Genomic DNA, 12,495 nt, shown 5'->3' with positions numbered 1-12,495 from the left:
GCCACGTTTCCTAAAAGCGCTGAGCAGAGAGGAGGAAGAAGCGAAGAGCTGTCACTCTGCCACAAACATCACTGTGCAACAGACCGAGGTGGTGTGGAACTCATTGTTTTGCAACTCACAACAACCACAACACACAAGTCTCAAGTCTTTGCACTCAAATCCCAAAGTGAAGACAGGAAAGTCCTGAGAAGTCCCAGGTCCTAAACTTTGAGTTCCAAGTCCTAAACAAGTCATAATGCGCATATTGCATTTTCATATAATCCATCATGTAGCCTACACTGGAGCAATGCATTGTATGCACACCCCAGTAAAAGAGGAAACGTCAAAATAGCCTAGGCCAGGCGGGCCTCCCCGGGGGGCTCCAAACACTTTCAAGGGAGCTAGGTTCATTGAATTAACGTGAACAATATTACATTCGATTATAATCGAATGTAATATTAGTTATCAAAAGGAGATCAGATCACTATATGGCAAGCTGCCACTTTGTACAGTGTTCAATTTGTAAAACTATGCACTCCAGTCAACAGCATAATCCATTGATACTGAGAAGAACGTCCTCATGAGTCATGTTATTAAAAGAGTTGTTATACAGAAACATAATTAGTCATGTATAGCTTCGTTTAAATGCTTGATTTATACTTTTAATGTGCACATTAATCATTTTCAATGGCTTGTGTGTTCTTTTATTTTGGAAAATCCCGACCAGAAGTTCTTATATTTGCTATTCTTATATTTTCTAGCGAAACATAGCTGTATTCCTAGTCTGCTACTTTGCTTTGAACACATAGGCTACCTGTATAATGTCCAATTTGTAAAGGCTATGCATTCCAGTCAACAGCATTTATCCGTTAATATAGCCTACTGAGAAGAACGTTAATAAAACAGTTATTGTTATAGCCTACAGAAACATAATGTGTATTGTATAGCTTCTTAAATGCCTAATTTATTGTGTTGGTGTCCAAATTAATCGTTTTCAATGGCTTTTGTGTTCTTTTATTTTTTTTAATCCCGACCAGAAGTTATTACATCTGCTTTACCTGACTGTTTTGGAAACGTTACGTCGACAACTCGGGTGTGACGTCAGTCACTCACACACAATCTTCACGTCACAATCCTTCGCTCCCAATTTTAGGAGACTTGCTGCTACCATTGTTAGAATTGGCGGAGGCTGCGGACGGTGAGTAACCCATCTATAGTAGCCTTGTACCAAGACGCTGATTACATTACACTGCATTACATTGCATCAGCGTCTTGATGCAATGTAATGCAGTGTAATGTAATCAGCGTCTTGGTACAAGGCTACACTCGTGAATGCTCTCTCCTTCTCCAAACAAAGTCATTATTATAACTCACCAACGTTAGTTAAGTTACTGCTTATCTGGTCACCTTGCCAGATTAGGTAGGTTCCACATCAACGGATCTGGTGTGGTGGTTAATGGTAGTACAACTACAGTGTGTGGCAGTAGGTCTGATGAAAAAGTAATGGAAGCATTCCAATTTTGGAAGGGGAAAAAATTAATTAAAAATGACGTACATCCCTACCATACCAGTCCCAACTATGCCTGATATAGTATTGTTTGTCAAATGGTAAAGTGGATGGTGCAGGGCTTTTTCCCCCTCCCTTCAATAACCAGTTTGAGTGCTCGCTCCTCAAGGTGATAGCTACTAATGTGCTATGATGACAGGGCCGGCGCCAGGATGAAATGACTGAGGGGGCTGTTATAACTGGCGAGGGGGCTGATTTTTTTTTTTTTTTATATGATATTTTTATATCGTAAAACATAGGTTATATACCCGCTATGCCTATTTCTGGACTTTTTAACCATAATAACCTCTGAAAAGCGCAATAACACAAGAAAGACTACTATTCAAAATCAAATAAAACATTTATTTCACAGCAGCAGATTAAGGCATTAATAGAGGTTCAAGGGTTCATAGGTTCAAATTGAATAAATAGCTACATCTCTGACACCTTGTGACAACCAAAGCACAGCAAATAGCGCTTCCCTGCCAATTCTGAAACAACAGAGCTATGTTTACAGGGGGTAGCCTACATCAACTTAAACTGATCAAATTTGATGAAGACTGCAGAAACAGCAGCCTAAACATGTCAGGTACAAACATTGCCTAACTGGCCTTTATAGATTAACTGTTCTTTAAAAAAAAAAAAAAATGTTTTTTTTTTTTTTCAAGTGAGGGGGCCGAAAATTGAACTGAGGGGGCTAAGCCCCCTGAGGCCCCCTCGTGGCGCCGGGCCTGTATGATGATCACGCACCACTCCACTGTTGTGATTGTTAAGATGAAAAAAAAGCACCAGCCTGCCCTCCATCAGGATAATGCAGACAAGCCTGGTGTGACCGGAATACCCTCATCATTAACATACAGATCTTTCTCAGCCTCTCCTAGGTACCGTCCATAATGAGAAGGTCAATCATGTCACTTTCTGTAAATGCAAATGCGGATGCTGTCTTGGCACCATTATTTATGATATTTGTTGCATATTTATTTTCTCAGTCGATCACAGAGATCAAGAAGAGACCTTATTTACTGCCTATAATGACGTGATGCGACGATGTGCTGCATAAAGAATCCTGTCCTCTGATCTCACATAGGTGTTCTGTGAAGATTCATAGATTGGTGAATTAATTCGTAAAAACAAGAAGCAAAGCTTTTAGATTGGCCACAAGCTTTCCACAGTAACAATTGATTGCAATGAATAATATTATGTTTATCTCCTGCATTTGGTTGCGGCTCGAGGCCACAAACTAGTTCATTGAGGAAGTGGAATTCTGGGAAAATGTGCAACTGATCCATGTAGATAAACAGTTTGAATCAAACTTAACATTTTGCAACAGTTATGTGTGTGAGACCCTCGAGCTGGAGATTATGTGCTCGGGATGCAAGACAAATTTCACTGCAGTATATTTATGTAGTGTATCTGATTATCAATGTCTTTATGTTTTGCAGCTCGTGCCGGAGTCCGATTTGCCCACACAGATATCAAGGTGCCGGACTTTTCTGAATACAGGCGCCCTGAGGTGCAGGACCCCCACAAGGACTCCCAGGCCAGCAGCGACGCCAGGAAGGCCTTCTCGTACCTGTTCACCGGCGCGACCACCGTGGTGACCGTCTACGGCGCCAAGACCGTGGTCAGCCAGTTTGTCTCGTCGATGAGCGCCTCGGCCGACGTGCTGGCCCTGTCCAAGATCGAGATCAAGCTGTCCGACATCCCCGAGGGCAAGAACATGACCTTCAAGTGGAGGGGCAAGCCGCTGTTCGTCCGCCACCGCACGGAGGCCGAGATCTCCACCGAGGAAGGGGTGAACATGGCCGAGCTGCGCGACCCGCAGCACGACAAGGACCGCGTGCTGAACCCCAAGTGGATGATCATCCTCGGTGTGTGCACCCACCTGGGCTGCGTGCCCATCGCCAACGCCGGCGACTGGGGGGGCTACTACTGCCCGTGCCACGGCTCCCACTATGACGCCTCTGGGCGCATCAGGAAGGGCCCCGCCCCCCTCAACCTGGAGGTTCCCTACTACGAGTTCCCCGACGACGATACCGTGATCGTGGGATAAACCAAAACAAAAAACAGACTGAGCTGTCATTCTACAGTGGTGGCTTTGACTTTCTCAAAAGCATGGCGGTGCTGAGCTTGTCAGACGTCTGTATTATAAATGTGTACTCAGTGCCGTGATGCTTTTGAGGAATGCTTTTTGGCTATCAAAAGTTGTGTTGCACTAATGCCACATTAACGTCATATTGGATGTATCATAAATTCAAACAGCTCTTACTCTGCTCTCCCCATGAAAAGCAAACGATACCTGCTGCGGTTTCTTTAGGGTTGGGTTTTCAGTTCATATTTACAAGTTGTTCGAGATGTGGCCGTTCCAACGAGTTAAAAACACACAAACAAGTCGTAGCAACAAGACGCCATCTTGTTCTTCCCCTTCTTCCGACTTGACGTGAACACGGCATGCAAAACACCCGATTATCTGATTTAACTTATGGTCCATCTAATCAGTACATGCACTTGTGTTCAGCCCTGTTCAATACATAATTGTAAGTAATAAATGTATATTTTATCTGATGGACAGCCTTGATTCTGTTATTTATACTTTAATCACTCCGAAAAAACGGTTTATGTAGGGCTGGGCAATATCGATATATCAATATCATGATATGAGAATAGATATCTCTTTGATTTTGGATATCATAATATCATGATATCTTCATGGTTTTAAAGGCCACGTTATAGTAAAGTGGTGTAACTTTATGAATTTACCAGACTGTCACTATTCTAGCTTTTCTATTCTTTGCCTTTACCCATTTAGTCATATCCAGATTACTGGTGATTATTGATCAAAAATCTCATTGTGTAAATATTTTATGAAAGCACCAATAGTCATTCCTAGAATATTGTCACGATAATCAATATTGAGGTATTTGGTCAAAAATATTGTCAGCCTGAAAATACAGAGGTATGGTTTTGGTCCATCTATAATGGAGTATCCAGGTCTGGAGAAAGCCAATATTGGACTGGTTGTAAGTGCCATGGGTGTGTAGAGGCTCGACTATATGAATGAGACTGTAAATATTCCTGTGATTGATGACTTCACTATTTTATTGGAAGTCTGGTTACCATGCAGCAGCAGTATAGAACGTTTCTAACTCTTCAATTGAAATGATCTGCATCAGCTGGAAGAGCCAAAGTGAAGCTATGGAAAGTATTCAGATAGAGTGTAAGTGCAAGATGCAGGATGTGTTGATTGGTGGTGGCTGCACTGCTTCTGTCTCAGAACCACGAGGCTGCAGTGCAGGGATGTGACAGATGGGGACATGTTGGAGACCGAAAGTTCACACAACAAACATCAAATAGTTGTATATTTTGTTTCTCCTCCTGAGCTGTACTTTGACAAAGAGCTTTGTAAGTGTAGCGCTTCACTTTGCACAAATAAAGGTTTCACAAACTAACTGAACGATTAAATGAGTAGTTATTAGGACCGCGAGTACTTGCAGTTGCTGTACGCCAATACAAAATAATTGGCAAATTGGAATATTTAAAGGAACAGCTCACCCTAAAATCCAAAATACATATTCTTCCTCTCACCTAGAGGAACTATTTTCTTTTGCAAAAGAAAATAGTTCCTCCATGAAACTGCTCATAACGAGGTCTGTGGATTATCTTGAGTAACGGGGTCATGATTTCTGGAAAGAGACATTGCTGTTGAGTTTATCAAATGTATTTCATTAGCACTTTGAGCACCACGAGCCGAGTGCCATCCAGTTCCATTGTATTGGAGAGAAGACAGAAACTGCGGCTGATATCTCCAAAACTCAGGCAACTAACACAAAACGATATAGATGGATAAATAGCACTGCAGGTGAGAGGGAATATATGTATTTTGGATTTTAGGGTGAGCTGTCCCTTTAACCTTTATCTTAACACTATACAGTTGGTTTGATTTAGTTTTTGCTGCCCTTGAATATAGACATCTTGTGCTGCAAATGTACTTCATAATGCATTTATTGAGTGTTTTGTATGAAAATAGCATTCAAAAGAGTTACATTTCAACATGTAAAATGAGATAATTACATTTCAGAAACGATCCCTTCTGCTTATTTCGCTGACAATTGCCTCTGAGGAAAATAAATACTCAGCATTTTGAAATGTAGTCATTTGCTGTACAAACTGCATTAATTCTGCGCAGCACAAATGATATCAAGCTGCTGGCTGTAATGCATCTCATACTGTATAGGAGGGACTTGAGGGTAATAATAGAGAGGCAAAGTGACCGCCTACTTCCTGCTTCAGCACTGTACCAGAGATTTTCATCCGCCATTTATTTTCCCATACACATTTCGTAAAATTATTATAAAAATAGTTTTACTGGTTCAAACCACACGGTACAGATATATTTAGAAACAGGAGAGACTGCATAACATTTAACTCGGACCAAAACGTAAAAAAATTTGGGTTTAAAGATGTTTTTTTTTTTTTGATCTGAGTGAAATGTTCTATGGTCTCTCACGATTATAGCGTTAGCTGAACCGTTTGGTTCGACGAAGTAAAACTATTTTATAAGCATTTTACGAAATGCCTATGGGAAAATAAATGGCGGATCAAAATCTCTGGTACAGTGCTGAAGCAGGAAGTGACGTTCCACTATATAATATATACAGTAGAATGCATGGATCACATTGATGGCATATGAATACCATTTCTGAAGATGGAGATACAAATGCAAAGATGAACCCTCAGTGATCAGTGACTTTTACTGTCTTTTACTAAAGATCATCTTTACATCTGTGGTGTTGTGACTACATAAATTAGGAAAGAATAGGCACTTGTAGTCTAGAATGTCTGTTGTTCAGCTCAAAAGAGGAGAGGAATTAACATCCCTATATGTTTTTTAGCAGGTGCTGCTGACAGCTCAGGAAGACCAGTGTTGGGCAAGTTACTTTCAAAATGTAATATACTACATATTACTAGTTACTTTCATTTGAAAGTAATACGTTACTTTACAATATTACTGTCTGTGTAGAGTAACTCGTTACTTATTACACTACTTTTGCATTACTTTCACCAAAACAACAGCAGCAGCAGAATGACATTGCCGCCCCGGAACCATCCCGAAAAATAATCTTAACTGCCTTGAAGTCAGTGTAAACAATCCAAAATTCTAAATGTTATGGGTTAGGGTTAGGGTTATTTGCATAAAAACAGACAGTTTGATTAGGAAATAATTGTATCTTTATTGCTTTGATAAACAAATTCTTTTTTTTTTTACTTGAGTTAACTGACAAAGTAACTGGTATAATATTACTGAAATCCTATAAGTAATAAGTGATATTACTGAGTTACTGCTAAAAGTAATATATTACATGTAATATGTTACTTTTGTAATGAGTTACCACCAACACTGAAGGAGACACTGCACACTGCTTCCAATGCTCTCACATTAATTAATCTCCTGTAACTATTGTGTATCATGTAAACATAATGTCCGGGGTTTGAGTTCGGCTCAGCTTTGTCACGTCATCCCCAATCTTTTCTGTCTCTATTTTGAACTATAAAAAAGGCTCATTTTCCCCCGACAAAATATAGATGTTGAAACAGTATATGAATATTGAATATAACACATAGGGACACTGACAGAATAGGCCCTTTTAACATTGGAATGATAACATAGGTTCTGTATTGAGAAACAGGTGCATTATTACCACTTCCTGTTGCGAGCGCTGGCCATCAAATTGCTCCACAACCTGCCCTGATGATCCCACTCATCATGATGGTGTAGCTAGCCTACTTGTCTTTCTACTGATCTTCTATTCCAAGTATGTGTGCTTCATCTGAGTCTGTATTGTCCAATAAGCAATGGATGCTATTTTCAATGGGTGGAAAGAGGATGTTGGTCAATATAAGTTGAATTGAGTAGGCTACCCCATATTAGCATGCTAGCTAAGTGTTTTTAGCACTGTGGCCTCACAGTCAGAAGGTTGTGGAAAGAGGATGGCTCAGAGAAGCGGAGAGAAAACGTGACAGGCAGAGAGAGAGAGGGGGGAGTGAGAGTGAGAGGGGGGAGAAAGGGGGGAGGGAGAGAGAGGTGGGAGGGGAGAGAGAGGGGGGAGGGAGAGTGAGAGGGGGGAGAGGGAGAGGGGGGAGGGAGAGAGAGGTGGGAGGGGAGAGAGAGGGGGGAGAGAGAGAGAGGTGGGAGGGGAGAGAGGGGGGAGGGAGAGTGAGAGTGAGAGGGGGGAGAGAGGTGGGAGGGGAGAGAGAGGGGGGAGGGAGAGAGAGAGAGGGGGGAGAGAGAGAGAGGGGGGAGGGAGAGTGAGAGTGAGAGGGGGGAGAAAGGGGGGAGGGAGAGGGGGAGGGAGAGAGAGAGAGGGGGGAGGGAGAGTGAGAGTGAGAGGGGGGAGAAAGGGGGAGGGAGAGAGAGGTGGGAGGGGAGAGAGAGGGGGGAGGGAGAGAGAGGCGGGAGGGGAGAGAGGGGGGGAGGGAGAGGGGGAGAGAGGGGGGAGGGGAGGGAGAGAGAGAGAGGGTTGAGTGAGAGAGGGGGAGAGAGAGGGGGGAGGGAGAGAGAGAGGGGGAGGGAGAGAGAGGGGGAGGGGAGGGAGAGAGAGGGGAGGGAGAGAGAGAGAGGGAGAGTGAGAGAGGGGGAGAGAGAGAGGGAGAGAGAGAGGGGGAGAGAGAGAGGGGGAGAGAGAGAGAGAGGGGGAGGGAGAGAGAGGGGAGGGAGAGAGAGAGAGGGAGAGTGAGAGAGGGGGAGAGAGAGAGGAAGAGTGAGAGAGGGGGAGAGAGAGAGGGGGGAGGGAGAGAGAGAGGGGGAGAGAGAGGGGGGAGGGAGAGAGTAAACTAGCAACATAAGGTCATAAATGTGTTGTGGCACATCTGTGTCACTTGACAAAGGCCCACAGCCAACTCACTTGGTGCCCATCTCTACGAATTAATGTTCAATCCAAGTGAGGACTATTTACAGTGTTAAGTTCTTGTATGGCCTCACTGTACTCAAACTCTTTGCAGTATCTCTCGGGGAGCTTGGGCTCATAGTTGCATGCAGAGCCATTTTACTTGATGCACTTGAGGCAGTTTACATTTTGATTTTGTGGCCGAGCTGCCTAGAACTGGGTTCGTCTGTACACCTGTCTGTCTCCACAAAAGTAGACCAATCACACCTCACGCTGCTACGTGAATGATGTCACCTGCCTGATGCACCACTGGCCATGAGGCAGCACTTAAGTGAAAGGATCCGCATGCCATTCAAGTTTCTAAATTATGTTTTAGTTTTCTTATTTTCAGACAAATTAGAGTATGGTGTTATTTTACCTGCTGACGGTTTCTGGTGTAACTACAGCCTTCTTCGGGGACACCTCGGCATTCCGAAATGTCGGCACTCCGAAATACCCGCATTCCGACAAAATTGTCGGAATGGAGATCTGTCTCGCCATTGCGAAAGAACCCTAACCCTAACCCTAACCCTTTCCACAACTGTGTCAAGCCAGAGAAAACCAAAGCAACACTGGAAGTTTGTTGCTTGTGCCTTCAAAAATAAAAACTCTTGAAAATGTATCCAGCTGTGCTGTAGTTTTGGGCCTTCATTCTTCCACGGAAAGTTGACTGGATTAGCTTTTGTTCAGCCGGGAGCGGCTTTGCAGGAAATCAGTGGTGTTGAATTGAATTGCTCTTAAGAGTAAGCTTTGTTGAGATTATGTATACAGTGGGGAGAACAAGTATTTGATACACTGCCGATTTTGCAGGTTTTCCCACTTACAAAGCATGTCTGTAATTTTTATCACTTCAACTGTGAGAGACGGAATCTAAAACAAAAATCCAGAAAAGCACATTGTATGATTTTTAAGTAATTAATTTGCATTTTATTGCATGAAATAAGTATTTGATACATCAGAAAAACAGAACTTAATATTTGGTAAAGAAACCTTTGTTTGCAATTACAGAGATCAGACGTTTCCTGTAGTTCTTGACCAGGTTTGCACACACTGCCGCAGGGATTTTGGCCCACTCCTCCATACAAATCTTCTCCAGATCCTTCAGGTTGGGGTCGGGGCTGTCGCTGGGCAACACTGACTTTCAGCTCCCTCCAAAGATTTTCTATTGGGTCTGGAGACTGGCTAGGCCACTCCAGGACCTTGAGATGCTTCTTACGGAGCCACTCCTTAGTTTCCCTGGCTGTGTGTTTCGACCCATCTTCAATGCTCTTATTGAGGGAAGGAGGTTGTACACATATATATATATATATATAATATGTGGCCTGCTTTGTGGCAGGATGGATTCTGTAAGTTTAAGACTTTGGCTCCCTCATGTGGTTCAATCTGTGGAAGAACAATAGAACAAGTCAGATATATAAATACGTTTTTGTACTAACTGCCACTAACTGATTTGTTAATAAATAAATAAATCCAGAATGGACTGGAAACTGAATAAAGAAAACAACTGCAAATAATACTATCTGCACATAATTTATTTATACGACTAGCAGAATACCCGTCTGTCTGTTTGGTCATTTTAGTCAGGCCTCCCTCACAGAGTTGGCATGCAGCCTCTCCTTTCTCCCCAGAGGGTTTTCATGGTGCACTTACCTGGCTGATTGCAACTCGACCCAGAGGTGCTACTCAGGTGTAGCCTGATATTCAAACTGCATCGTCAATTCATAAACTCAAGAGCCAAATTCACAACTGTGGAGTGGGCGTAGCTTCAAAGGTCTGGAGCCAGGCTAACTCAGGTGAGCTCCATCAGTAGCTAATGAATGGAGCTCTCCATGGGGCTGAACCTGTGTTGACTCATTTGGGCCGCTATGGGCCATTTTTGCCCATTTAGTCGGCCCTAATTAACTACCAAATTCAACAATCTGGTCCCGTTAGGCAGAGATGGGCGAAAATACATCATAAAGTATTTTGATACAAATTACAAATACTTGCTCAAAAAATGTATCACAATACAAATACAAAATACTGGTCTGAAAAATGTATTTGAGATACAAATACGTATTTTGTATTTTGAAAACACATAAAAATACATTTTATAAAAACTGATAAAGAGCTGCAACAATTAGTCAATCCATCAATTAATTGCCAAATATTACATGAATTGCCTATTTTGATCATCTATTCATCATTTTGAGCCATTTCTGTAAGGAAAATGTCCTAAATCTCTGGTTCCAGCTTCTCAAATGTGAAATGTTCTTGTTTCCTTAGATGGTAAATCATCTCTTCAGTATTCTCCTTTGTGTACCCTCTAACACATTACAGTTTTTCATTTCAGTTTTAGCTGTTTTTCAGCACAGCTAATTTCTCCCTCACTTCAGCTGTTAATCACCTTCTGTGAGGGCTTTTGACTTACAGGCAGCATTTCTACATGTTAACCTCAAGTTTTGGAACTTTGACCATGTTAGCCCTAGATATCTGACATCATAACAGTATCCCTGGAGATGATGTGCCATGGCTGCAGTTATGGAAATCGCCGGCTCCACAGGCTCCCAAAATCATGACTGACAGACAGACAGACTCCGCCCACCAACCTTGGTGCCATCGTGCAAATGGCATCGGCTCATACTACATCAGAGTTGCTCGAGTGACATCACTGATGACGTCACAACTGCCTGAGTGACATCACAGTCGAGCAATCAGTGGCTCGAGTGACATCACTGATGACATCACAATTGATCGAGTGACATCACTGATGACATCACAATCATGACCCACACTGCCGCCACACACACTGCCACCCACTTTGCCAATTTTAATTAAGAAGATAATTAGTTGTGTCTTGATACATACAATATGATACACTGGTTTGAATATGCAGTAAACTGTTTCATTTGCAGATAGGCCAGTGCATGCAATATCTAATCATCAATACAAGGCTTCATACTAGACGAAGAAGTGATGTGAAGTCTGACTCAAGACCCACCCTACTCTGCTTCTGATTTGTGGTTGAGTTTGTTCTGAGGGTAAACCAATCAGGGGTAGAGTAGAAGTGACATGTCACATTTTTTTTCTCCACAGTTTAAACCTGTGTCAATGGTAAGAATGTGTCAATTTGAGAATAAAATAACATAAAATCAAAGAAAAAAGTATTTTATGTATTTAAAATACACAAAATACAAGGTCTGAAAGTATCTTGATACAAATTACATCTTATTTTTCTCGGTCCAGCCAAATACAAATTACAAAATACACAAATGTATTTGAAATACGTATTTGAAATACATGTATTTAAAATACTGCCCATCTCTGCCGTTAGGTCACCTGCAGGGGTGCTCTTTACACTTCCTGAATGGCATAGCTGTGGCCGAACACAATTCTGGCCACTCACTCACTCAAAAACAGACTTTGCATTCTTATTATAGGGTAATTATAGGATACTAGGCATCTCGTGCGCTCGATTCCTAGGCTCGCCCGCTGTGAGGCCTCGCCCGTCCTGCAGCTCGCATTCGCAGCTCACCCGCTGCGCAGCCTTGCCCACAGCTCGGCTGCTGTGTGGCCTTGCCTGCCCTATTGGCGTGCGCACAATGTCTCCCTCTCTCTCTCTCTCTCCCTCCCTCTCCATCAGTCTCTCTCCCCTCTCTCTCTCTCGTGAGCCTCAGACTGATGACATCACTGATGACATCATCAGACACTCACACTGACACACATCACCACTGATGACATCATCACTGATGACTCTCTCCCTCAGTCTCTCTCCCCTCTCTCTCTCTGTCGTGACCCTCCTCAGTCTCTCTCTTGAGCCTTAGACTGATGACATCGTCATCAGTGTCTTGCTCATTTATTTATGTGTAAGATGCATCTTTTGATAGTTGGTTTAAAAAGTTCAAAAATACAAATAAAATGGCATTATGTGTGAACAGATTTGAATGTACAGTGCTTGTACAGTATTTTGTATTATTGTAGTATTAAGTGTGAGATTGTTTGAAATAAATATCGAGTAGGCCTACATGTAGGATGTAATTTTTTTAACTGTTTTTAATTTCGGATGTT

At 42.5% G+C, this 12,495-nt stretch overlaps 1 protein-coding gene across 1 annotated transcript; it reads left to right on the top strand.

Annotated features, from left to right (window-relative positions):
* Positions 1 to 2,948: 2,948 nt before the first annotated feature.
* LOC310770745 (cytochrome b-c1 complex subunit Rieske, mitochondrial-like) lies at positions 2,949 to 3,578 on the top strand (the record flags this gene model as incomplete). Its single annotated transcript, XM_083663460.1, has 1 exon — positions 2,949 to 3,578. The coding sequence occupies one exon, from the start codon at positions 2,949 to 2,951 to the stop codon at positions 3,576 to 3,578; it is 630 nt and encodes a 209-aa protein (XP_083519586.1).
* Between the last annotated feature and the right edge of the window lie 8,917 nt (positions 3,579 to 12,495).

This window comes from Poromitra crassiceps (genome assembly GCF_964638095.1).
Source record: "Poromitra crassiceps genome assembly, contig: HAP1_SCAFFOLD_213, whole genome shotgun sequence".
Classification (NCBI taxonomy): domain Eukaryota; kingdom Metazoa; phylum Chordata; class Actinopteri; order Beryciformes; family Melamphaidae; genus Poromitra; species Poromitra crassiceps.
This window is presented reverse-complemented; position numbering and strand designations above follow the sequence as displayed.